Here is a 26,664-nt window from a genome sequence, read left to right on the forward strand (position 1 = left end):
TTTTCATATTTTTAATTTTGCCGGGTAGAATAAAGAACAGTGAAGTACGATATGGAAGTGCTCATCAGCTGTAATGAAACGTGTGTTCTTTCATTTTGTTCACTTATTATATGTTATTGAAGAAATTGTAGTGCATTGTATATATGGTGCGATATATATGTATATTTCTCACCGAAGCCGCACTTTTCATGGACGCTACAAATACTCCGCCGAGAACCAAATTGAAACTTTTAGTGCCCTTTTGCAGCAGAAAAAGTATCATTCTCTGTATACGTATTGGAGCCATATACCAATGGACATTATATCTAGAAAACAATAAATTGAAAAAATTCTCATTACATAAAATTTGTAAATAATTTTTTTTATCACATATACATATACATTAACATATTTATTTCTTTCAAACTATGTTAATTTTATTAGAAATTTATAACTTTGACTTATGTATCTGCAAAACAAATACAGTCACATGTGAAGTTTAAATTTTCCTTACACAGTGGCAAACACATATTCATTGTGATCTGTAATTTCTTGAACAGTATAATTAGATACAAACATATACACGTAGAGGGTAATTAATAGAATTATAGATACTACAAGTTGTTCGATGTTATCGTTAAGTGATACAATCTGAAAATTATAAGACACATTGCATGATTATAGTCATATTCTTACGCACAACACTGTTCTATGCATAGTGTAAATTATTGTATGTCAGTAAAATAAGATCTATATTGTGTAATGTGTCGCTTATTGTGTAGCATACATTGCAAATAATTGCAATTGCAAAATTTTGCATTATTTTCTAAGAAGCGTGCATATATATCATGTGTAGATACAACTTATATTTTTAAGAGAACATAAGCATAGAAATAATTTCATATGTCTTTTATCGACATATCGGTAAAAAACAATTTTATTATTTCTCTATATCTATGCCGAATTGTTGACTAAATTTAATTTTACGAAATGGCTCACGACTCCAAAATTTGACAAAATTTACCCGAAAAAGATTACAACTCAGACTAATTATACCGGCCGCTATCAAGAAAATAAACGATCCCTCGAAATTGGATATTATGAAGTTGCTAAGCCTTCAAATGAGAAAGTATATATTATTATGTGCATTAAATATTTGTTATTATTGTTGAAGACAGTAATAACAATAATACGAACTTCATAGCCTTGCAATGAATGTTTACTGCACGAATTATCTCTTCACAACTCTTTTTCTCATTTTTCAAGCCATCCTTTTGTGAGATACTAATTGCCTGCTCGATACGATAACTGTAAATAATTATATTCTTATAATTATATATTTGTCTATAAAAATATAAATTAAATTGTTGTACCTATTTTTGCTCTTTCTACTTACCAGGCGATACTAAACATTGCACAAGTATGTTGAAAATATGTTAGGAGCATAGTTCCTGTCGATACCATTGCTAACATTCCTATGCAACATGCTGCGTTACAATGCAGCATAATTAAGTAGGAATATTTTTCTTTATCTATAAAATGTTCTGTTTCAAAACAGTTCAAATGATAGACTGATAGAGATTTGTTTGTAATAATATGACGAATTAACGGCCAAAATGGTAATAAAATATATATAAATAGAGAAGATATTCCAAGTACTAAAAAGATTTTTAAAGAATCATATAAATTAAAACATATTATTTAAGTTTCCTTACAATTGCAATTTATTTATTTAAATAAGAATGAGTAAATACTGGAACGTGAATATAGAAAATTCGAGAAAATTTATCTTACATAAAAGTATAATCGTAATACGTTTCGCTTTGCTTCCGTATTTTTGTACGATAGCGATTTCATTTTTATCATTTATCTCATTACACACATCTTGAAGTTATTTCAGCGAACTCCTTAACTATTATGTTGATAGTATTGTATGATATTTTATTTTGCAAAATTCTAAATTGTTATACATTGGATCTCCGTATTTTCGTGATCGGGTTCCAACTAATTCGTCTATTTATATACATATATATTTATATATTATACATATGTATATATATATATATATATATATATATATATACACATCTGTACATTGTAATACATTATAATGATTAAAGAATAGAAAGTAATCGATATGTGTTAAGAAATAATAACTATAATAATTATAATTACTATATCAATCGCGTAACAAATACGGAAACCCATATACATATATTGTATTCAAAGATACATTCAATTATGTTTAAATAATTTATAATTCTTACAATATGAGCGTTAATCCAAAACGAATTGTAGTTGATTACAAAACAACTGAGAAACAATCCAGAAGATAAAACCTTAAGGATAGTGTCCAGAGTACATTCCGATGTTATCAATATTGTAAACTGTAAATAATAAATTTTATTAATCTTATTGTAAAAGTAACATTATGTACATTTATTCGATGTACATATATATTAAGCTGTAAATTCTCAATTCTTTTTTAATCTTCTACGTACAATAATGTAGCATATGAGATACATAAGTAATAATGTTATGTAATTATAATATGACATTTTTTATTAGAAAACAATTATTATGGAATATAATAATATTTAAATCGAACGACAAAATTAAAAAATAATCCATTGATTTTTATACATATCAATATTTATACTAGTGATAATAATTTACAATAAAATTGCATTTACCTGAAATATGGTAAATGTCGTCAAAGTACCAAAAAATAAAATTAAATGAAGTTCAATTAGGGGCGATCGTTGATAAGGCCACAAGCCAATGAGAAGCAATAGAATTCGGTTGATGTTAAAATGTTGAGTCTCTAGACAGATCATCTCTCCTTGACTGTCGACACAAGTTTGACGAAAAAGTAATAATCTAAATTTCACTTATCCCGTCTTTCCGACCCACTGATCGCTTTGCATGACTTTTTTCTCGTGGTATAAATTTTACTGTAATTTTTCTAATTCGATAAATGGGAAGTTGAATAATGTATAGTAACTATACTATACTTAAAATTGGATGGAAAATTAGGCAATTTAAGAAATTTTCTTAGGTGGAAGTTTATGAATAAATAATCGATTTTACATTAAAAGCAAGTAAACAGAAGGTATTTTCTCACGAAAAGATATTTATGAGATGACTTTTCTATAGAATAGTCGCGCAGTCGCAATCTTTACTTTGATATTGCATCTTTTTCATTTTTTTGCAGACACTGCTAAGAAACAGAACTCGTCTAAGTTGTGCTCAATATCAGCATGTTCGCATTTTTTAAATTAGTATTAGCAGGGCGTGTTATTCTGCACCGAATTACTTTACTGTGTATTTTTTGTTTAAATTCTTGTTCGTAATTTTTTTCCCTAATAACTCTAAACTTTTTCAGTTTTCAAACTTATACCATTTACTACCAAAAAATTTAATTTAAATAACGTTAAATAACATTAAAGAACGATAAAGAACGATAAATAATATGTAATGTTTTATTACGTATATCGATTAAAATATTAACATACCAGACATGTGATAAAGCATGTAAAAATACTAAGATTCAGGATTACCTTAAGTCGGACGAGGTTTGATTGCTGAAAGGGCTATAAATCCATATTGACTATTGAAAAATTCGATTAAGATTAAAATATTAAGTCTTGATATCAAATATTAAATATTGATACAAATCACTATACTTCACCAGTATTGAGATGCGTTCGATTACGCAAAGTTAGGGATGGTTCGCTTATTACTTTTTTTCGATTAAAATTTATATAGCTTTTTATTTTGACAAGAAATGTTAACATAAGTTATTTAATTTGGTAAGAAACATTTGTTTGCACAAAACATCATCGTGAAATCGAGACAGATTGCCGGGGAAAACATTTGAGCAATCGATCCGACATTGAAAGAAATTCAACAGGTGTTCTTTTCTCGTGAGACAATTTGTCGATCGAAGTTTGCGCAAGCGCTATCGAGTTTTTCCAGTGGTATATTTTCACGTACGTCAGTCTTGTGCGTGCGTTCGTGGAGTAAGTTTAGTTATTGAGGAGGTCTTAGATTCTCTTAAAAAACGACTTGATAAATCATTTATAAAATTAGGCGATACTAAACATTGCACAAGTATGTTGAAAATATGTATGTCATGAGCATAGTTTCTGTCGATATTATTGCTAATGATTTTATGCAATATGCTGCCTGATTATGCAGCACAATTAAATGGGAATATTTTTCTTGATCAATAAAATATTCTGTCACAATGTACGCCGAATGTGATAAAGATTTGTTTGTGAGAACAATATTGTGACGAATGTACGGCCGTAGCAAAAAAAAATAAATAGAGAGCATATTTCAAGTAGGTACTAAGAAACATTTCAAAATAGTTGTATAAATCAATTGTTATTCTTAATTTTTTTTACAGTGGCAATTTATTTTTTGGAATATAAAAAATATTAGAATGTAAATATAGGAAAATCGAGAAACTTTATCTTGCATATAAGTAAAATCGTAATACGTATCTTTTTGTAAGTACGATAGCGATTTCATTTTCTTCTTTTGTCTCATTACATACATCTTGAAGTTGCATCATCAAACTCCTTTACTATCATGTTGATAATATTATATGACATTACTTTTGGAACATTGGAAAATGATTATAATTGGGCTTCCGTATTTCTTAATCGCTTAAACTAAAATGTCAAATTTATATTTTTCTTTGATCAGTACACTATAATACTTACATTATTATATATATATGATTAAAGAATAGAAGGTAAACGATATGTTAAGAAAAAATAAACTATATTGAACGCAAATAACAAATACAGAAACCCATATATTGCATTCAAAGTTACATTTATCAATGATGCTCAATAATTTATATTCTTAATATCAGCGTTAATCTAGAATAAATTATATGTGATTGCAAAACAAATGAAAAAGAATCCATTAGATAAAACCTTATAAATAATATGCAGAGTACATTCTGATGTTATAAATGTCGTAAACTTGCAAGTAATCATTTTATTATTCAAACTATAAGAACTACATTTATTTTTACATTGTTCGATTATTAGTCTATATCTTCTTAATTCTCTGTTAAATTTCTACAATAATTTAGCAAATAAGGTACCTATGGAATTAATAATTTTTTATGGAATTTATAATTATGACATGATAATTATTACAAGAAATAATTATTATGTGATAGATGGTAAAAAACATCTCTCGCATTTAAATTGAAACAAATTCTGCTTTTTTTTGCAATATAAATAGTATAAGTTTTTTTATAAAGATACTATGTAGAACATTAGTCAATAGCAATAGTCAAGTGTTTCTTAATACAGAACGATTGACATTATTACGTACAAATAATTTGTTAAAAAATACGCAACGACACGTTACAAAAACAAATCATTTTGTGCACTTAATCTTCCACACATACGCAGCATTGCACATACACAATAACATTAATGGATATTTATTATTATATAATTATTATAAATATATAATGGATATTTTATTCTCATAAAAATTACTTTTGAACAAAGAGTCTTACATACTTGGCAGAGTCATAACAAAAACGTATTTTAACATATCTCATTTAGACTTAGTGCTTGAGTTTTTGTAAATTGATTCTTACGTTTGATTCTTTAGAAAAATGGCAGCGTTGCCATTCCAGCTTTTATATAAAGAATATGTGCTATTAATCTTTAACGGGTAAAGAATACATATTTTCACAATTTACTGTAAACACTGTTGTTTTATATGCCTTCCTATTTCCTTAACAATTACATTTATTACAGTCCTTTTTATTTATCGATCAACCCAGCTTTGCAGATAATAATTAATATCATTTGTGTGTTACTAGCAATTTCCATTATTGTTATTCGACTAAATTATTAATTGATACATGTGTTAAATCCGTGTAGAGTAAAGTACAGTAAAGTATGATAGTCCGGTACTGAACAACTATAATGAGACATATGTTTTCTCATTTTACTCATTGTTATTCGTTTACTCGTCATTATTTGTTAAATATATTTTATGCTTTCGAGATATAAATTTTGATATAAATATTCCTTACCGTAGCTGCACCTTCCAATGATCCCACAAACAATCCGGCAATATTTAAATTGAAAACTTTGGTACTTCTTTGCAATAGGAACAATATCATTTTTTGTATCTTTAATGAAGCTGCGTACCACTTAATGTTGTACCTACATGATGACACATTAATAATTAAAAAAGAATAAAATCTATTAATTATTTTACACATACACATACATATTATTTTATTTTTTTTTTTTTTAATTATAGTGTAATTATGATTTTTTAATTTTTATATTATGCAAAATAAGTACATATTATAAGAATATACATATGTGATTGAATGGTATGGATGTTTTCCTTACACAGTGGCAAATACATCATTATTGTGATCCATAACTTCTTGTGCAACATAGTTGCCTATGAGCATGTATAATATATAAATAAGCACTGTTATAAAGGGTAACAATAATTTCTCAAGATTATATCCGAGTGTCAGGATCTGAAAAATCTAAAGTACGAATGCATTAACAATCTTATTGTTAATAAAAGCTGACCATTAATTTCAAATAGAATTTTGATTTAAATAGAACTGGATAAAAATTTAACAGTAATTGGAAAATTTGAGGGTAACTAATCTTATGACAAAGTTCAAAGATACACTTGAGAAAAGAGATAGGACTTACTCGAAACACATTGAGACTTCCGCAAATCACTCCGTTTATTATCATAAAGGAGAACATTACTTTAAATCTGGATACCGATGAGTCTGCGAATCTTCGAGAAAAAAAGAGATTATTACGCCTACTTTTTGCACATATGTATATCGATTAAATATTAAAGATTCACCTCATAGCTTCACGATGCATATTTATGGCATGAATCAATTCCTTGTAAATCAAATTCTTATTTTGAAGGTTTTTTTGCAAAGTATCGACTGCCATTGCTTGTTCGATACGATAACTGCAAGCAATTCTTTTGTCGTAATTATGTAATTCTTCTTAATTTCTATATTTTTAAAATTATTCCAGATTTGAAATCTAATATTTTCCTTATTTTATCTTTTTACCTAGCGATTCGAAACATTCCACAGGCATGCTTTTGATAAACTATAAATATCGTTCCTGTCGCTATTGTTGTGATTATTCCTATGAATAGAGCCGCGTATGCGTGCAATAAAATCAAATAAACATATTTTTCTTGATCAATAAAGTATTCGGTAACAAACAGCAGCCGAGGATGTGATCGAGACTCGTTTATTGATAATAAGATGTCGTAAAAGTATGGCCAGAATGGATACAAAGTTAGAACAGGTACGATGCATATGAAAACTACTACAGAACGTTTTAATACACATACTCATTTAGATTTATTGCAAAAATTTACCAATTGCTTTTCAATAAAGTATATACTTGACGTTTACTGAAAACCAAAAGTATTTATCTTACATATTAATGCAGCCGTGTAACGTTTTGCATAATTGCCGTATTTTTGTATAATAATGATTTCATTCTTATCTGTTAACTCATTATAGATGTTTTGTAGTTGTTCCAACAAATACTTCACCTGTCGTTTTAACGATATTTTATATCGATTATTTTCGTGAAATTTGTAACGAAGATATATTTATATTATAAAAGTTTATTCTTCATGCAAATGTTCATTTCCGTACACATACGAATACGATATGTAATATAATGTTTACTTACAACTTCAATGTTAATACTAAACCAAGTATATTTAATGATAAAAGTTATATAAATTAATACAGAAGAGAAAATGTCGATGAAAAGATCTGGAGTACATTTTGAAGTTACAAATTTTGATAACTGAAAATGATAATTCTAAATTCAATTATTTTTGTTAAAATTTTTATTTTTTAAATTTAATTAGAAAAGTATAAAAAAATCAAAGATTATCAATATTGTTTCCATATAATATTGTAATCATACTCAATATATATTATAACAATATATATACTCAACATACAATGTAACGTCAAATACGTGTGTGTGTGTGTGTTTTATATATTATTCGATGTTACACAATATTAATAATATAAATAATAATATAATATTTAAATTTAAATTTTCAGTTATAATATATAATTTTATATACATATAATTTTATGAGAAAAAAATTTTTTATATGCAAAAATATATAATTAAATTTTTTTAAATAAAAATTAAAATTAAAATATATTATTATTTATATTGTTAATATTGTATAACATCGAATATATATAAATTAGACTAATAGTAAACTAGTTTATTTCGTGCAAAATGATACTATAAAAAAATATAGACATACCTGAAATATAATAAAAGTCGTCAATATAGTAAAAAACAGAACTAATTGAAATCGAACGAGTTTCGATTGCTGATAAGGCCATAAACCAACCGCGAGTAGCAGAATTCGATTGAGTCTTATATGCAGACAGTCGATGCAAATCATCTCTCCGCAAGCATCGAGATACATTTGATAGTGCAAAAAAAATTCGTTTGCTTATTCCCTTTCGATCGACCAAAATTATGCTATAGCTTCATTTTACTAAAATTACATTTTACTTAAATTGTTATGCAAATTGCTTAAATTATTGTAAATGCTCCATAATATGTAATATCATCGTGTGTGAGATCGAGATACTTGGAAATTCACACTTCCCCTCGCGAAAGAGTGTATAATTAAATTAAACGATCGATTTCGACGCCGGTAATATAACACCTGTTTATTTCCCATAGAGAAAAACTCCATAAAAGAATTTTTATTGATATCAAACCGCACATGCGCATTCAACACTTTGCAGCGATGTATTTTGACGCACTTCATTCTAGTGCGTGCACTCATAAGTTACAGTCAATTCTATAGAGACATATACATATAGTAGTTGTTCTATTTAAAATACCGACATATTAGTTAAATTTATTTGTAAATATAAACTTTTTATTGAAAATACACTATCAGCTTATGCACATTTGCACAGCTTTGCAAACATTTTTACATTTTTATTTATTGATCAGCTAAGCTCTTGTCTACAAAAAAGAAAAAGATATAAAGAAAGAGAGAGAGAGAGAGAGAGAGAAATATTATTTTTTAAAAATAGTTTATTCCTTCCATTTTCAGTTTAGAAAATACTTGATATTATTACAGAGTGTTTTTTTTTAAATAACTATAAATGTCCAATGTCAAATGTCCAATGTCAAATGTCCAATTAAATAACGCTTGCAAAAAATGATACTATTAATTATAAAAACTTTATCTTATATTTTATATAATTTTTCTAAAATTTGTTATTGCATTTTTTTACACATTTATACTACATAATGTTATTATTGTGTTAAATCTTATAATTTTTAAATAATACCAGCTATTAAAATGTAACAATTTATTTAATTGACTAGAGATTATGTTTCTTTCGAATAATAATCATGCTACATCTGAACCTCAAAACGATCGCTACGAATTTGTCTATAGACATAAAATAATAATTTGTAATTATTTATCATTTTTAATCCTGCCGGGCAGAATAAAGAACAGTGAAGTACGATATGGAAGTGCTCGCCAGCTGTAATGAAACGAGTCTTCTTTTGTTTTGTTTAGTTATTATTTGTTATTCAGGAAATTATAATACATTATTTGTGCGATGTATTTGTATATTTTTCTCACCGAAGCCGCACTTTTCATGGACGCTACAAATACTCCACCAAGAACCATGTTGAAACTTTTAGTGCCCTTTTGTAGCAGAAAAAGTATCATTCTCTGTATACGTATTGGAGCCATATACCAATGGACATTATATCTAGGAAATAATAGAATGAAAAAATTCTTGTTACATAAAATTGTAATGTATTAATTTTTTTATCACACGCACGTGCACGGGTGCATATCCATTCACAAAACACACACACAATTTTAATCTATGCAAAACAAATACACCTACACAAAGTTGAAATTTTTCTTACATTGTAACAAAGACATATTCATTATGAGTCGTAATATCTTGCGCAATATAATTGGATAAAAACAAGTACACGTAGAGCATGATTAAAAAAATTAAAGATGTTATAATTTGCTCAATGTTATCGTGTAGATACGCAATCTGAAAATAATGAGACACGTTACATTATTATCATATTACATTATTATACCTTGTGCAGTTTATATTTGTAAGAAAAGATAAACGTGCAAATAATTTTTTTAGATTTTTAATTAATATATTTTTAGGAAACCATTTTATTATTTTTTTTTATCTATGCGGATTTGTTGACTAATTGTAATTTTATAAAGTGGCATATAACACGTTCAAGAATTTAATGAAATTTACCTGAAGAAGATTACAGCTTGCGGAAATTACACCAGATGCTATTAAGAAAAAGAACGATCCTTCAAAATTGGATATTAAAAAACTGCTAAGCCTTTAAATATAAAAAATTGTATATTATTATTTGTATTTAATTTAATATTTCTTATTGATATAACAAATATTAGTACAAACTTCATAGCCTTGCAGTGAATGTTTACAGCACTAATTATTTCTTTACAACACTTTTCCTCATTTTTAAAGCCGTCTTTTTGTGAAATATCTATTGCCTGCTCGATACGGTAACTATAGAAATATTTGTTTGCTATATTTATATTATTTGTTTAAGAATATCACTTAAATTGCTGTACCTATTTCTGCTCTTTTTACTTACCAGGCGATACTAAACATTGCACAAGTATGTTGAAGATATGTTATAAGCATAGCTCCTGTACCTACCATTGCTAATGTTCCTATGCAACATGCTGCGAAACTATGCAGAGTAATTAAATAGGAATATTTTTCTTGATCAATAAAATATTCTGTCGCAATATGTATCGAATGTGATCGAGATATGTTTATGAGGACAATGTGGTGAATGTACGGCCAAAGTTGTAGCAAAATAAAAGTAATTTGATAGACTATTCCAATTACTGAGAAAAGTTTGAAAATATTTATATAAATAAATAGATAAAATATTATTTAAGTTTTCTTAAAATATTGCAAATTATTTATTTGAATATAGAAAGATACTTATTGGAATATAAATATAGGAAAATCGAGAAACACTTTATCTTACATATAAGTATAATCGTAATACGTTTCGCTTTGCTTCCGTACTTTTTTACGATAGCGATTTCATTTTTGTCTTTTATCTCATTACACACGTCTTGAAGTTGCTTCAACGAATTCCTTAACTATCATGTTGACAATATTGTATGACATTACTTTTGCAACATTGAAAAATGATTATAATTGAGCTTCCGTATTCTTTCTTGAGTAGGCTTAAACTAAAATGTCTACTTTATATATATTTTTTTCTTTAATCAGTACATTATAATACTTACATATAATGATTAAAGAATAGAAAGTAAACGATATGTTAAAAAAAATAAATAAACTATATTGATAAAATAAAAAACTATATTGACATTGCAAATAACAAATACGGAAACCCATATATATTGCATTCAAAGATATATCTATCAATAATGCTTAATAATTTTCACTCTTACAATATGAGCGTTAATCCAAAACGAATTGTATTTGATATCAAAACAAATGAAAAAGAATGCAGAAGATAAAACTTTAAAGATAAAGTCCACAGTACATTTCGATGTTATAAATGTTGTAAACTGCAAGTAATAATTTTATTAATCGCATTGTAAAAGTAACATTATTTATTTGTATATTATTTGATTTATTAATCTGCAAATTCTCAATTTTCTGTTAATCTTCTACATACACTAATTTAGCAAATAACGTATGTCATTAATAATTTCATATAATTATAACATAACATAACAATTATTACAAAAGCAATTATTTGGTGATATTTAAATCGTCCGGCAAAATTAAAATATCTACCTGAACTATGATAAAAGTTGTCAGAGTACTAAGAAATAAAATTAATTGAAATTTAACTAGGAGCGATCGCTGATAAGGCCACAAGCCAATGGCAAGCAACATAATTCGGTTAATGTTAAAATGTTGAGTTTCGAGACAGATCATTTTTCCATGGCTGATCATCTCTCCGTGACTATTCGCACAAGTATGACGAAAAGTAATAGACGAAAATTCACTTATCCCCTTCTTTTCGATTCATCGATCGCTTGATGCGTGACTTCTTTCTCGTGGTGTAAATTTTACAGTAATCTTTCTAATTCGATAAATAGGAAATTTGAATAAAGTATTATATAATGATTGAATAATGTACAGTAACTATACTTAAAATTGGATGGTAGAAAATAAGGCAATTACACAATTTAAGAAATTTTCTTAGGTGGACTTATGGTTCATGAATAAACGATCGATTTCATATTAAAAGTTAACAGAAGGTACTTTCTCACGAAAAAGTATTCATGAGAGGACTTTTGCGTAGAAAAGTCGCGCAGTCGCAATCGCTTTTCTACACCACATACATTTCATTCTGTTGTATACTTTCTGCTAACAAATACTCGCTTAAGTTGTGCCCATACTATCAGCATATCAGCATATTTAAATTATCATGTTTAAGTATCAGCAAAGCATTATTCTTTACTGAAATTTATTTTATTGTGTAATTTATATCTTTTTATTTGAGTTTTTATATTCTTTGACTTTTTATATTCTTTGATATTTTATATTTTTCTAACAACTTTAATAACTTTCTTAATTTTCTAGCTTATGCCATTCGCTACCAAAAATACACGTTTGAAATATCTGTTTTATTAATATATCTTTTTAAATTCTTTATATGTAAAGATAGCATTGGATGTATCTGTGTGTATACATATATCGTATTAGGCGTATTAAAGAGTATAATCTATCGAAAGCTATATAAGAATAATTATATTGTTCATCATAATTTATCATCGCATTTCCATTAATTTAAACTTTATTACATTCTATGCTTAATATATATCCATGTAATATATATCACATCCGTACTATATCGATTTTACATAGTATTAGTTCATCGATTGTTATTGTCTCGTGGAATAAAGAAATGTAAAGTATGAAACTGACGCGCTGACCAACTGCAATAAGAAATATCTTCTTTAAATGTTTGAAATATACAGCGTTGAGTAAATTTTTATAAAATTTTCACCGTGGCAAAGCCCTCTAAGGATCCTACAAATAATCCACCAATAACTACGAGGTTCTCAAAAGTTTTAGTTCCTCTTTGTATCAAGAATAGTATCAGCTTCTGTATACGTAAGGGAGCTATATACCATTGAACATTGTACCTACGAAATGATGACCAAACTAATAACCGGTAATTTTTTACGAGCATAAAGATTAATAAATCATATTGAAAATACACGCATATTTGTTTAAGACAGCATTTTAGGTTTTGCCTTTTGTGGATTTTATTTTATTTTATATTGCCTTTCATCGTTATTATTTTAATTTGTGAATGTCACATAAAAATTTTTCTTACACAGTAGCAAATATGTGATTATTATGATCTAAAATTTGTTGCGCAAAATAGTTGGCGAGGAAAGTATATACGTAATAGAAAACCAAAAAAAGACTACACTTTATAATTTTTTCGACAGCAAATCCAGATGACAGTTCTTGAAAAAGCTGAAATACAAGTTTTATAATAGCATAATCAATTTTTTACTTATATTTCAATCACAATTTTACGCTTTAGAAACTGAATAATATTGTTGATAAAACTGAATAATACTGAATAATACTGATTCATTCAGATTATTAGTGAAAATAAGTTACATCTTGCCATAAAACGATATACAAATGCACACTCTTTATAAAAGAAGATATATGTATAGTGTATGAAAGAACAATACTCACTTGATAAAGATTGAGGCTTGCTGTAAGTAATCCGTCTATTATTAAGAAGAATAAGAATTTATTAATTGAGGAAATTAAAATTTGTATAAACCTTCAAAAAAAAAAACGAAAGATATTAGTTGCGTTGTTATATAATGTGTACCGTAACACATAGAAGTCAGTTCAGGAATATAATTTTTTATGTCAGTCAAATACATTTTAGCTCGTAATGTTGATTTGTGATGTTATTTTTTTTTATTTACTATTTCTTTATTTCCAATATTAAATACATTAATGAGCTAAGATTTTAATAAAACATTTTTTTAGTTAAAATTTATATATGCAAAATTTAAATGAGTAAAGTTTTTATGATATTACTTTGTATAAAAAAAGCTTTTAAATTTTTAATTGTTTATAGCGATTAAAAAATATCTAAAATGTAACATTTTTATTAAAGAATATTTGACGTAAAGTTCATCAAGAAATTTATACCTAAAGTGAATCCCACATATTACGATACTTTCTGTATGTATGTACATACATATATCATTCGATAATACAAACTTTACAGCCTTGCGATGCATATCTACGGCGTACACCATACCCACGTAAATTAAATTTGCACTTATAACGGCGCTTGTTTGTTGAGTGTCAACTCTTATGATCCTCTCCATACGATAACTATAAATAATTGTGATATTTATTAATTTTACCATTTTTCTACTCGCGTACCATGTTATACGAAATAAGAGCAAATACCGATACGAATCTAGTGCAATTTTGTCGAACTTTTTTATTCGAAATAACGAAACTTTTGATTTTGTGTAGACACAAATTTTCATAGTCATGTTAATTTTCTCACCTAGCAATCTTTAGCATTCCACAAATATGTTGCACATACATTATACACATTGTTCCCGTCGCTAGCGTTGCCGTTGCTCCTATGCAGAATGCTGCGTTTGTATGTAACATAATTAAATAAAAATATCTTTCTTGATCAATGAAGTATCCTGGGACGATTTGTAGCGAAATGTGTGGTCGCGACTCGTTTCCAGGTAACACATTAGTGGCGAAAATATGCGGTAGAAATGAAGAAAGAATAAAGACACACATTCCAGACATGACAATCACTAAAGGGCGATGCAAAAGCCACATTCATTAAAAATTCACTTATTAATATATTCCAAAAATTAATAACAAATATCATACGCTGTAAATCTATTTCATCTTTTACTATTCAGTTGTTATAACCAGGAACTTGACTCAGAGTACAAACTATTAAACACTTTTCAAGTAATTAAAATTATGAGATTGTCTTACGCGTAAGTATTTCAGTGTAACGTCTTGCGATATTCCAATATTTTTCTATAATGGCGACTTCGCTCTCATCTCTTAGCTCGTTATAGGTACATTGAAGTAGGTCTAATAAATGTTTCACCTATCGTTTCAACGAAATTTCTCTACCATTTGTGTTTTATGAGACGCGACAAAGCAATATACGACACGTTTATTCACAAAAAGTAGAAAAATCTATTGTTCACTTACGACATCCATGTTAAAGCAAAACTTGCTGTACTGTATCGCATAGAAAATGAATGCAGTTGTGGGAGAAAGAATTTCAATGACATATTGTAGAGTGCATTTTGAAGACACAAATTTCATAAACTGCGAGAAATAATTTTGTTTAATCAAAAATCGTATGAAAAAAAGTAACATGTTCTATCTTATCAAAAAATAGAAAAATTTAAATTATTTTATTGCCCTCTTCTACGCATGAATTCGACAAAAGGAACCCAAAATGTGATGTCTTACACATACACACATATACACACAAAATTATGCAATGATTTGTCTTCAAAAGCTTAATTATGCGATAATTGTGTGTGTGTAAAATATTATATTTTGCGCGCCTCTTGTTCAACTTATGCAGAAAAGAGCAGTTAATAATTTAGATCTTTCTGATAAGATATGATTTTGCTACTTAGATAGAAACATATTACGTAATAATATTATATATTATATAACATTATATATATAATATTTTATATTATATAATATATATACATACATATATATATAATAACAGTATACATATAAAAATAATTAGCAAAGATATATTTCTATAATATATATAGTTAACATAAAAATACATACCAGATTAAAAATGCTACAGTTAACACAAATATACGTGCATACCAGATTACAATCTGTTAGCTTATAAAATTTATGTAATATAAATATCGCATAATTATGTAAAACTATGTTTGATGTACCTGAAATAAAATGAAGCTTGTCAAAATACCGTACAGCAAAATCAGTTGTGCTCGAACGAGTTTAGATTGGGCGTAAGGCCACAAGCCAACTGTAAGTAAAAGAATTCGATTGATATTAAAGTACCGACTCTCTAGGCAAATCATCTCTTCGAGAGGGTCGAGATGTATATAACTGAACAAGTTGACGACGCTTCTTTCATCCCTTCCTTTTCGTCTGATCAATTGAATGAAAATTCCTCTCTCTCTTTATGTAAATTTTATCGTAAAATTAATACTCTAAGTGTTAGAGAACTTTAGTGTAAGGACATTCGCAATTTAGCAACGTTTTTCGTGAAAATTGTCTACGATTAAGCGATCGATATGCTGCATTGAAATATTCAACATATGTCTTTTTCTCACCAAAAAGACAGAAAAACAGACTCGTGAGAGAGAAAAGTCTCACGCAGGCGCATTTCCTTTTTCTCGCTGTTGCAATATCATTCTAGTACATGCTCTCGTAAGATACAGTTGATCTTCGAGAGTACTGTCTTCTTCAATTTAAAATATCGATGTATCATCTGTCAAACTTATCGCTCATAAAGTAAGAAATATCATTTTCCCCCCCAAAAATAGTTTTGCTTAGTATATTTACATAAATCTTTATTATTTATATTACTTTGATCATTATAATTTATAATAATAAGTTTAATTTAAACATTCAAGGACGTTATTAAATAATTGTTAGAATAAATTAGTCATTTCACAGTAATATTTCGAAGTAATATGTCTCATACAAATCGGATGCACGAAAAATTGAAATGCTTAAAGAAAATATAATAATATTTCATTAAATTTGTTGTTTGTATAATAACTAATTTTTTACGTATCATTTTTAAGAAAAATCGTATCTTTTAGCAATACATACGTACATAAAACATTTATATTATCAAGTTATGTGTAAAGATAATAGGATTCTCTTATTCAAGACAGCTTAAATTCTTAGATCTTGACGCTTCTTTTGCACATAAATCATTTATTATAAAAAGACAAAGTTATAAAAGAAGGTTTGATGATATTAACATTGACAAGGTATAAATTAGACATAATAGTAATGTGACACTAAATATATTGCACATAAAGAAAATAAAATTTAAGAATAATGTGAAACTTAGTGATTCTGTATCAGTGTTTCGTAATAAAATCGTATATAAAATTGAAGAATGCTTAATTTTGAATGCATTGAATATCTATATGAAATTTATATATAATCTGTGTGTGTGTGTCTTTAATGAAATATATTTATATTTTTGGAGATCTCTTATGTCTGTTCAGGTACAGAAGGAATTGATATTTAACTCCTTTTAAATTTGATATGTAATATAATTATAATAATGAAGTTTAGTTAATAAATTTTCATCACAGATTATAATTTATATATATATATATATATATATATATATATATTTGTTATTATTGTAATATTGAAGTTTTGTCACACTATAATTTATATATACATATACATATACACATTTATATTTATTACTATTTCTCTTATCTTATTATTGCGTTGAATATATGACAGTAAAGTAAGAGACCGAAGCTTTCACCAACTGAAATGTTTATGTGTAATAGGTTGAATGCATTCTGAGAGATATTTTTTTCTTACCATGGCAAAACACTGTAACGATCCAACAAATAATCCACCGACACCTACAGTAAATTCCTGGGCGCCTTTCTGCAATAGAATCAGTATCAATCTCTGTATATGTAACGGAGCTATGTACCACTGAACGTTGTACCTACACAATTAATATAAACAAATTTTTAATTTTAGAAATATAAAATGATGAATAATTTTGATACACACACATATAAATATGCACATTCACGTCTGCACAGCATATGCTAATTTGTTTTACAAACTACTATTACCTATTATTACTATTATGCTTCTTGATTGCAATGTAAAATTTTATATAACTATAACTACTCTACATAGTTGTATTTTATAAGAGTATATCTTACACGTTAACAAATATGTGTTTATTATGATCTGTTAAGTTTTGCCCCATATAGTTTGCGCAAAACATATATAAAATACTTATAATTGTAAGTAAACAAGGATTTAAAACTTCATCAATATTATCTCCAATCCGAAAAATCTAAAATACAAATTTTTTACCTAATCAAATTTTTAGATAACTTCGGTTTTTCAATCATTCTATGTTATACACATTCAAAGTTTCTAAATTAATTAGTAAAAATTATAATAAATTTATAGAAACACATAATACCTGCGAAATTTATATTATAATTTTTACTTTAAAGACATTTTCCTCATTTTGAATATTATAGTTTCTTATTTTGTTTACAAAAATATATAAATTTTACGCAATATTAATTAATTAAAAATATCAGCGTAAAAAAAACTAAGAAAAACAACAGAGAGAGAAAGGAAACGAGAGATCTCCCTTGTGTATAACATAAAACACACATTGTATTATAGAATATTTTAAGCGCCTGGGTGTTCAAAAGCAGCTTTAAGAACATAATTCGAAACATACCTGAAAGAGATTAAGGCTCAGCGATACTACTCCTGCTATTATTAAACAGAACAACATTGCTTCAAATCTGGATACCAAAACTTTAGATAATCTTCAAAGGCAAAGAAAATATTATTAGACGTATTATACGCCTATTATCGAGTGGATACTAACTTCATTGCTTGCCGATGTATATCTACGGCACATATTATTTCTTTTAATATTAATGTATCCTTCTTTGGTCTAATATTTTGTAACATATTGGCACTCATTGCGTGTTCAATGCGATAACTGTGAATAATATTTATCAAGAAGCACATTTTCTGTCTTATTTGCCTTTGCAATATATTTTTGTACATAAAAATTCTGTTTATTTTAAATTCTATTTATATTTATTTACAGTATTACGCAGTTTTATTTACAACTCGATTAAATTTTTGTTTTTATATACCTAGCGATTTTAAACAATCCACACATATGTATAAGATATGCAATAAGCATCGATCCGTTTGCCATTAGTGTAGTCATCCCTATACAAAATGCTGTATTTAAGTGCAATAGAATTAAAAAGAAATATTTGTCTTGATTGACGAAATACTCTGTCGTAATCGGCAGGCGACGTGACTGAGATATGTTTATCGATAAAATAACATCAATTATATTCGACCAAAATTGTGCGACAATAAAAGCAAATATACTACAAAATAGACATGCTAGAAGTATTAAAAAATAATTAGCATTTAAATTTCTGTTGCATAATGTTCCAAAAGTTTACACTTATATTTTGACTTACTTGTAAGCAGAATCGTACAACGTTTCGCATAATAGCTATATTCTTCAATGATAGCGTTTTCATATTTATTTCTTAATTGATCATATACATGTTGAAATTGTGTAAATAAATATTTCATCTATCAGTCCGACAATTAGTTACATCGTATTGTATGTCAGAAGGAATTATTAGTTATAAAAATTTCAGAACTATCGCTTAGAATGGGTATTATTATACTAAATATAAATCATTAACTTACAACTTTGGTATTAATAGCGAAGAAGATATATTTTATCACAAAAACAGTAAAAAAGAATGCATTAGCTAGGATTTTGACGACGAAATCAGCCGTGCATTTTGAAGTAAGAAATGAAGTAAACTACAAACACACAGTATTTTTTTTTTAGCAATGTTTGCATTAAAGACTCTGCATTTCAACTATTAATAACTCGAAATTTTTTTACAATGCATTGTCTGACTGCCAACTGTACAACGGATATCAAGTCCATTATGATCTATAGTAGAATTTCATTTTATGCATTCTAAGGTAAGAACACATGTTTAATTTTTATTTTATAAATTTTTTAAATATTGGTTCAAATATAACGTGATATCGTTGTATACAGTTGGCAGTCAGACAATCCATTGTAAAAAAATTTCGAGTTATTAGTAGTTTAAATATTTTAATCAAAGATATAAGAAAGAGTATAAACAAAATACAAATTTTTGTTCTGTTTTAGAAGAAGGAACACGAAGATTATTCTTTTTATGTCATACACGTATATGAATATTAGAAGTATGTTTTAAGCATATAAATCACATTTTTGCATATATTTATTGTCGTTAGAGAGTCTGCGGAAACATCCGAATAGATTCGGTATTCTATTCTATTCTTTATAGTAATTGGTTTTATATATAATACATAATTTTTATATAATAATTACGATATATGAAGATGTTTTGTAATTACAATTATATTCAGAGCGTTTGTTAAAATTATCGTAATATATTTTAATAACATTATGTAAATTGAGATTAAAACCGAAATTTTTAATATAAAAATATATCGAAGTTACAATTTTTACAAATAAGTAAGATATCGCACACAGTTTAAGTATTCAGATAATTGCATATATTTGATATATGCCGATCTATTAATTATATTTATTATTAAATTGATTTCATCTTTTGTTTTTTGTTTTTCGTTTTCGATGTCTCATATAACAATTACTTTTTTTTAAATATAAATTATAAATAAATAAAATTTAATAAATTATTGAAACACATAATAAATAATACAGAACTGTTATCATTAACATAGATCATTGTATAACTTATTGTTAGCTTATAGTAGTATACAATAATATGAAGATGTTGTCTTACTTGAAATAAAACAGCAGTCGTCAAAATACCAAGGCAGAAAATAAACCAAAGTCGATCGACTTTTGAATGTTGATAGGGCCATAAGCCTACAGTCTGCAGAAGCATTCGATTAAGACTGAAATATTGTGTTGTGATATAGGTCATCTCTCTAAGAAATCTAGAATATGTATGACTGAAAAAATCGACGATGGTGCGCTTACCCCTTCTTTTTTCATTGATCGATTTAATATTTTCCACAAGTTCTCTCTTTCAGTGTAAATTTCAACGCAAATTTAAAAAAAACTAGGCATTACACAAAATACCGTCGTGTGATCGGAACACGTGCAATTCAACAAATTTCTCGGTGAAGTGTATATAATTACACGATCGATACGACTGAATTATTTATTCGATAAGGCGCTGAAATTACTTCGACGTATGTCTTCTTCCCATGAATTAAGCCCTTTCCCCCAAAATAATTCCACGCAAGCGCTTTGTTTCTTTTTCGGAACTGACACTTCATTCTAGTTCGCGCACTCATAGAATACGTTTGGTCTTCGAGAGGAATATCTTCCAACTTTAAACATTTCGATGTCAGCTCTATTTGGTGAAACTTATGTTATCTTAAATCGAATCAATTAGATGAATGCACGGCGCTTTTAAATTTTAACTAGAAAATCGGCACAATTAAGATTTGCTCCTTGTTCCTAATATATTATAAAAAACAGATTGAAGAACGAAATTGAAAACTTATTTGATACAGATTACGGTTCATTCAGGTTACTTGAAATATTATTGAACAGAACATTGGTTCAATACTCGATATGTTTTCTTTCTTGCACATAACTCATTTATTACAAAAAGACAAAGTTATAAAAAAAATTTGGCGACATTAACATTGGCGATGAATAAATTAGATATATAATGATAATGTAACTATATATATATTGCAAATAAAGAAAATGAAACTTAAATTAAAAATTAAGTGAATTTGTATCAGTGTTTCGTATATGATATCGAAGAATGCTTAGTTTTTTGATGCATTGAAAATCTATGTAATCTGTATGTATAATCTATGTGTTGTGTATATCTTTAATTAAATATATATATATTTTCGGAGATTTTTTGCGTCTGTTTCTAAATAAACCTATGTGATTAATATTCATTCCCTTTCAAATTTTGAATATAATGTAATTGTAATATTTCGAAGTTAACTACATTTTGTTTACATTATAAATTAATATATTAATTATATATATATATGTTATTATTTCTTTTCCTATATTATTTTTGCGTTGAATATATGACAGTAAAGTAAGAGACCGAAGCTTTCACCAACTGTAATGTTTATTTGTAATATATTGATGCATTTCGAAAGATATTTATATTTCCTCTTACCGTGCTGAAACTCTCTAACGATGCAATAAATAATCCACCAACATTTATAGTAAATTCCTGGGTGCTTCTCTGCAATAGAAACAATATCAGTCTCTGTATATGTAACGGTGCTATGTACCACTGAACGTTGTACCTACACAATTAGTGTAAACAAATTTGTAATTTTAGAAATAGAAAATAATTAATAATTATGATATAAATATATATATACGTAAAAAATATACACATTTACGTCCGTACAGTATATGCTTATTTGTTTTACAAACTAATTATCTATGCTTCTTGCTTTCAATGTAAAATTTTATATAACTAACTGTTATATATATGGTTGTATTTTATAAGAGTATATCTTACACGGTAACAAATATATGTTTATTGTAATCTGTTAGTCTTTGCCCCATGTAGTTGGCGCAGAACATGTATAAAATAATAATAACTGTAACTAGAAATGGAATTAAAATTTCGGAGATATCATCTCCAACCGATATAATCTGAAAAATCTAAAATACAAATTTAATAACTGTAATCAGTTTTTTAAATACGGTTTCTCAATCATTTTACGTTATACACATTCTAAGTTCCTAAATTAATTATATATAGTGAAAATTATAATAAATTTATACAAAAACATAATACCCGTGTTTACATTATAAATTTTACATTTTACATAGTTTTGAAGATATTTTCCTCATTTTGTATTATTAATTCTTTATTTTGTTTACAAAAATATAATTTATACGCAATATTAATTAATCAAAAATATAAAATTAAAAGTACTAAAGAAAAAAATAGAGAGAGAAAGGGAAACAAGAGATCTTTCCCTTATGTGTGTGTCGTAAAACACACATTATATTGTAGATTATAGAATATATTTTAAGTGTTTAAATGTTTAGAAGCATCTTTAAGAATATAATTCGAGACATACCTGAAAAAGATTAAGGCTTAGTAATATTACGCCTGTTACTATTAAATAGCACAACATTACTTCAAATCTAGATGACAAAACTTTGGATAATCTTCAAAGGCAAACAAAATATTATTAGATAAATTATAAATTATATTATACGCTTATTATCGAGTGAATACTGACTTCATTGCTTGCCGATGTATATCTACGGCACATATTATTTCTTTTAATATCAATGTATTCTTCTCTGGAGTAATATTTTGTAACATACTGACTCTCATTGCATGTTCAATGCGATAACTGTGAATAATATTTATCAAGAAGCACATTTTCTGTCTTATTTGGCTTTGCAATATATTTTTGTAGATAAAAATTCTGTTTATATTAAATTCTATTTATATTTATTTACAGTATTACGCAGTTTTATTTACAACTCGATTAAATTTTTGTTTTTATATACCTAGCGATTTTAAACAATCCACAGATATGTATAAGATATGCAAGAAACATCGATCCGGTTGCCACTAGAATACCAAATCCTATGCAAATTGCTGCATCTAAGTGCAGTAGAATTAAAAAGAAATATTTTTTTTGATCGATGAAATACTCTGTTTTAAACGGCAGGCGACGTGATTGAGATATGTTTATCGATAAAACAACATCAATTATATTCCACCAAAATTGTGCGACAATAAAAGCAACTATACTACAAAATAGACATGCTAGAAGTATTAGAAAATAATTAGCATTTAAACTTCTGTTGCATAAAGTTCCAAAAGTTTACACTTATATTTTGACTTACTTGTAAGCAGAATCGTACAACGTTTCGCGTAATAACTATATTTTTCAATGATAGCGTTTTCGGATTTATTTCTTAGTTTATCATATATATTTTGAATTTGTATCAATAAATCTTTTACCTGTCAGTCCAACAATTAGTTACATCGTTGTATGTCAGAATGAATTACTAGTTATAAAAATTTGATTGTCAAAACTATCGCTTAAAATGGGTACTATAAACCGTTAACTTACATTTTCGGTATTTATAGCGAAGAAGATGTATTTTATCGCAAAAATAGTAAAAAAGAGTGCGTTAGTTAAAATTTTGATGACGAAATCAACTGTACATTTCGAAGTAAGAAACGTAGTAAACTGTTAGCAATGATTTTTTTAGAAATGTTTGCATTAAAGAACTTTTTTTAAAAATTGTTAATAAAAACTTTAATTTTTTTATTGGATTGTCTAATTGCCAATTGCACAATGGACATCGAGTTCAGGTAGGTAGGTAGGATCTTTAGAATTTTGATTTATTCGTTCTCAGATAAAAACATATATTTAGTTTTTATTTTATAAATCTTTTTATTGATCCTAATATATATTATAATCTAATGGACTAGAAAGAGTACGAAATCATATAAATAAATGATAATTCTGTTTTAGAATAAGACACACAAAGGTACTTTTATGACGTATAAACATTATAATAATGTTTTATCACATGTTTGCTTACATGTTTTGTCATTAGAGCGTTTGCAAAAATATCCGAATGGAATCAGTACTCTTAATTGTTGTAATTATTTTTATATACTCAATTGTGTTATATGAAAATGTTTTGTAATTATTATCATATACAGAGTTCTTTCAACATCGTACTATTTTTATAACGTTATGTATAAAGAAGGATTGGAACCGAAATTATTAATATAACTATTAATATAAAAAAAATATCAAAAATCCACAATTTCTAATTTACAAATGATCAAAGGCACTGATATCACATACAGTTTACGCATTAAAATAATTGAGATGCATGTCTCGCGATCTGTTAATTATTTTTATTACTAAACTGGTATTATTATTTTTTTTTTATGTTCAATGTCCTGTATAATATTTGCTCTTCGCAGTATAAATTATAGGTAAATGCAATTTAAGAAAAATTATTGAAACACGTAATAGATAATACAGAGTTGTTATAAATTATTATTTATTATAGTTTAGTTCACGGTAGTAATATGAAGATATTATCTTACTTGAAATAAAATAGCAGTTATCAATATACCAAGGAAGAAACTAAACCGAAGTCGCTCGCGTTTTGATTGTTCATAAGGCCACAAGCCTAAAGCCAGAAGAAGCATTCTGTTCAGACTAAAATATTGCTCCGTGATATCGGTCATCTCTCTTAGAACTCTAAAACACGTATAACTGTGAAAAAATCGACGATGGTGCGCTCACCCCTTCTTTTCTTTATTGATTTAATATTTTTTACGTGTTCTCTCTTTCAGTGTAAATTTTAACACAAATTTAATATAATACCAGTCATTACATAAAATACCATCGTGTGATCGGAACACGTGCAATTCAACAAATTTCTCAGTGATGTATGTACACATATATAATTACACGATCAATACTTACACACGACGCTGAAATTACTTCAACGTATGTTTTATTTTTCCATGAGTTAAGTCCTTTCCACAAAATAATCCCACGCAGGCGCTTTTCTTCTGTTTCGGGACCGACATTTCTTTCTAGTGCGCGCACTCATAGAATACGTTTCGTCTTCGAGAAAAGTATCTTCCAACTTTAAACATTTTAATGTCTGATCTATCTAATAAAACTTGTTATTTTGTATCTTAAAGCGATTAAACATAACATTGGTTCATCGCTCGAAATAAATGTTTAAATAATAAAATAAACATATATTACAAATAATAATAAATCTAATACATTATGGGATAAATACAAACTCTATATATAGATTGACGATGAAGTGCACAACGCTATAAAGTTCTCGAATATCAAAAGTTTGATTTTGAAATTAATATTTTATAATATTCCGTTGTAATAGGTAAACAAAGTAGTCAGGATATATTTATTGGTATAAATAATATTTGTATATAATATATATATTGAGAACAGTTGACGAAACTTGAGCAAGTATAAAAGCAGATGCTGAAAATAGCTCAAACTAAAAGCGTTAGAAAGCTAAAATTATTTAAATTTTTATCTTATATTTTGTTTAAGTTGATTTACACTCAGCATATATACGCATTATAAATTTTCATATTTTTTTATTAACCTAATTGTGATCAATTTTTTTTATCTAAATGATTGCACATTTTAGTTTTTTCTATTATTTTATTCGTTATACATACATACATATATATATATATATATATATATATATATATATATATATATATATGTATACTTTATAAATGCATGTATGTGGAGGAATTTTTTTCGTAGAAATAATTATATGAAGTATAATATGCATTTTATGTATTTAAACTTTTGCGTATCTGAATCGATTTTCCATCTTGACTCTTACGATTAAAAAGTGTAAACGTATTTAAAAATCTAAAATATTTTACTTGTAAGTGCAGTGGTACAACATTTAGCATTGCATTCATATTTGTTTAAGATCAATTTAATTTGTGTCTTTTAACTCATTACATATAAACTATAACTGCTCCGATAGAGAATAAGAGATAAGAGAATAGAGATAAAATTCGGATATTTGTGAAATAAATAATATAAATAGTAATTTAACGTAAATAATAATTTTGTGTCATCTTTAAAAAAAATCATCTCTTTTAGCTTGATTTACAAAA

At 26.9% G+C, this 26,664-nt stretch overlaps 3 protein-coding genes and 1 pseudogene across 4 annotated transcripts; all 4 read right to left on the minus strand.

The window, feature by feature from the left end:
• Window positions 1-11: 11 nt before the first annotated feature.
• On the minus strand, window positions 12-8,472 carry LOC145943962 (uncharacterized; annotated as a pseudogene). The gene is made up of 18 exons (XR_014426601.1): window positions 8,329-8,472; window positions 7,728-7,847; window positions 7,467-7,584; window positions 7,088-7,352; window positions 6,868-6,981; window positions 6,705-6,795; window positions 6,384-6,529; window positions 6,056-6,188; window positions 5,894-5,940; window positions 2,673-2,826; window positions 2,247-2,366; window positions 1,774-1,891; window positions 1,376-1,637; window positions 1,177-1,287; window positions 1,004-1,094; window positions 494-630; window positions 173-305; window positions 12-68 (listed from the first exon to the last, which is right to left on the minus strand). The product of XR_014426601.1 is annotated as an uncharacterized LOC145943962 (transcript).
• A 1,054-nt stretch (window positions 8,473-9,526) lies between these two features.
• On the minus strand, window positions 9,527-15,216 carry LOC145943478 (uncharacterized). Its single transcript, XM_083051013.1, has 13 exons — window positions 15,137-15,216; window positions 14,679-14,946; window positions 14,381-14,497; window positions 13,838-13,928; window positions 13,461-13,606; window positions 13,128-13,266; window positions 11,118-11,235; window positions 10,713-10,971; window positions 10,514-10,624; window positions 10,343-10,433; window positions 9,981-10,117; window positions 9,685-9,817; window positions 9,527-9,583 (listed from the first exon to the last, which is right to left on the minus strand). The coding sequence occupies exons 2-13, from the start codon at window positions 14,936-14,938 to the stop codon at window positions 9,527-9,529; spliced, it is 1,659 nt and encodes a 552-aa protein (XP_082907139.1). The 5' UTR covers window positions 14,939-14,946; window positions 15,137-15,216.
• Window positions 15,217-17,627: 2,411 nt separating this feature from the next.
• LOC145943479 (uncharacterized) lies at window positions 17,628-21,025 on the minus strand. Its single transcript, XM_083051014.1, has 9 exons — window positions 20,767-21,025; window positions 19,643-19,762; window positions 19,405-19,522; window positions 19,063-19,324; window positions 18,786-18,902; window positions 18,633-18,723; window positions 18,094-18,230; window positions 17,735-17,867; window positions 17,628-17,678 (listed from the first exon to the last, which is right to left on the minus strand). Exons 1-9 carry the CDS (start codon window positions 20,908-20,910, stop codon window positions 17,628-17,630), a joined length of 1,173 nt encoding a protein of 390 aa, XP_082907140.1. The 5' UTR covers window positions 20,911-21,025.
• Window positions 21,026-22,021: 996 nt separating this feature from the next.
• LOC145943480 (uncharacterized) lies at window positions 22,022-25,584 on the minus strand. The gene is made up of 9 exons (XM_083051015.1): window positions 25,466-25,584; window positions 25,081-25,237; window positions 23,853-23,970; window positions 23,511-23,772; window positions 23,234-23,350; window positions 23,069-23,159; window positions 22,498-22,643; window positions 22,144-22,276; window positions 22,022-22,083 (listed from the first exon to the last, which is right to left on the minus strand). The coding sequence occupies exons 2-9, from the start codon at window positions 25,222-25,224 to the stop codon at window positions 22,030-22,032; spliced, it is 1,065 nt and encodes a 354-aa protein (XP_082907141.1). The 5' UTR covers window positions 25,225-25,237; window positions 25,466-25,584; the 3' UTR covers window positions 22,022-22,029.
• Between the last annotated feature and the right edge of the window lie 1,080 nt (window positions 25,585-26,664).

This window comes from Prenolepis imparis, unplaced genomic scaffold (genome assembly GCF_030444845.1).
Source record: "Prenolepis imparis isolate NDT839.2.m4 unplaced genomic scaffold, iyPreImpa1.0 SCAF_12, whole genome shotgun sequence".
Taxonomy (NCBI): domain Eukaryota; kingdom Metazoa; phylum Arthropoda; class Insecta; order Hymenoptera; family Formicidae; genus Prenolepis; species Prenolepis imparis.

Coding starts and splice junctions, on each gene's coding strand:
- LOC145943478 (XM_083051013.1), bottom strand. CDS start 14,938: ATGTCTGGAATGTGTGTCTTTATTCTTTCTTCATTTCTACCGCATATT. Junction 10,434..10,513: donor ATTCACTGCAAGGCTATGAA/GTTTGTACTAAT, acceptor TTATATTTAAAG/GCTTAGCAGTTTTTTAATAT. Junction 10,118..10,342: donor CAAGCTGTAATCTTCTTCAG/GTAAATTTCATT, acceptor CATTATTTTCAG/ATTGCGTATCTACACGATAA.
- LOC145943479 (XM_083051014.1), bottom strand. CDS start 20,910: ATGACCTATATCACAACACAATATTTCAGTCTTAATCGAATGCTTCTG. Junction 18,724..18,785: donor ATACATCGGCAAGCAATGAA/GTTAGTATCCAC, acceptor TTGCCTTTGAAG/ATTATCTAAAGTTTTGGTAT. Junction 18,231..18,632: donor TGAGCCTTAATCTCTTTCAG/GTATGTTTCGAA, acceptor TTTGTATTTTAG/ATTTTTCGGATTGGAGATAA.
- LOC145943480 (XM_083051015.1), bottom strand. CDS start 25,224: ATGACCGATATCACGGAGCAATATTTTAGTCTGAACAGAATGCTTCTT. Junction 23,773..23,852: donor TTGTACGATTCTGCTTACAA/GTAAGTCAAAAT, acceptor TAATACTTCTAG/CATGTCTATTTTGTAGTATA. Junction 23,351..23,510: donor GGATTGTTTAAAATCGCTAG/GTATATAAAAAC, acceptor TATTATTCACAG/TTATCGCATTGAACATGCAA.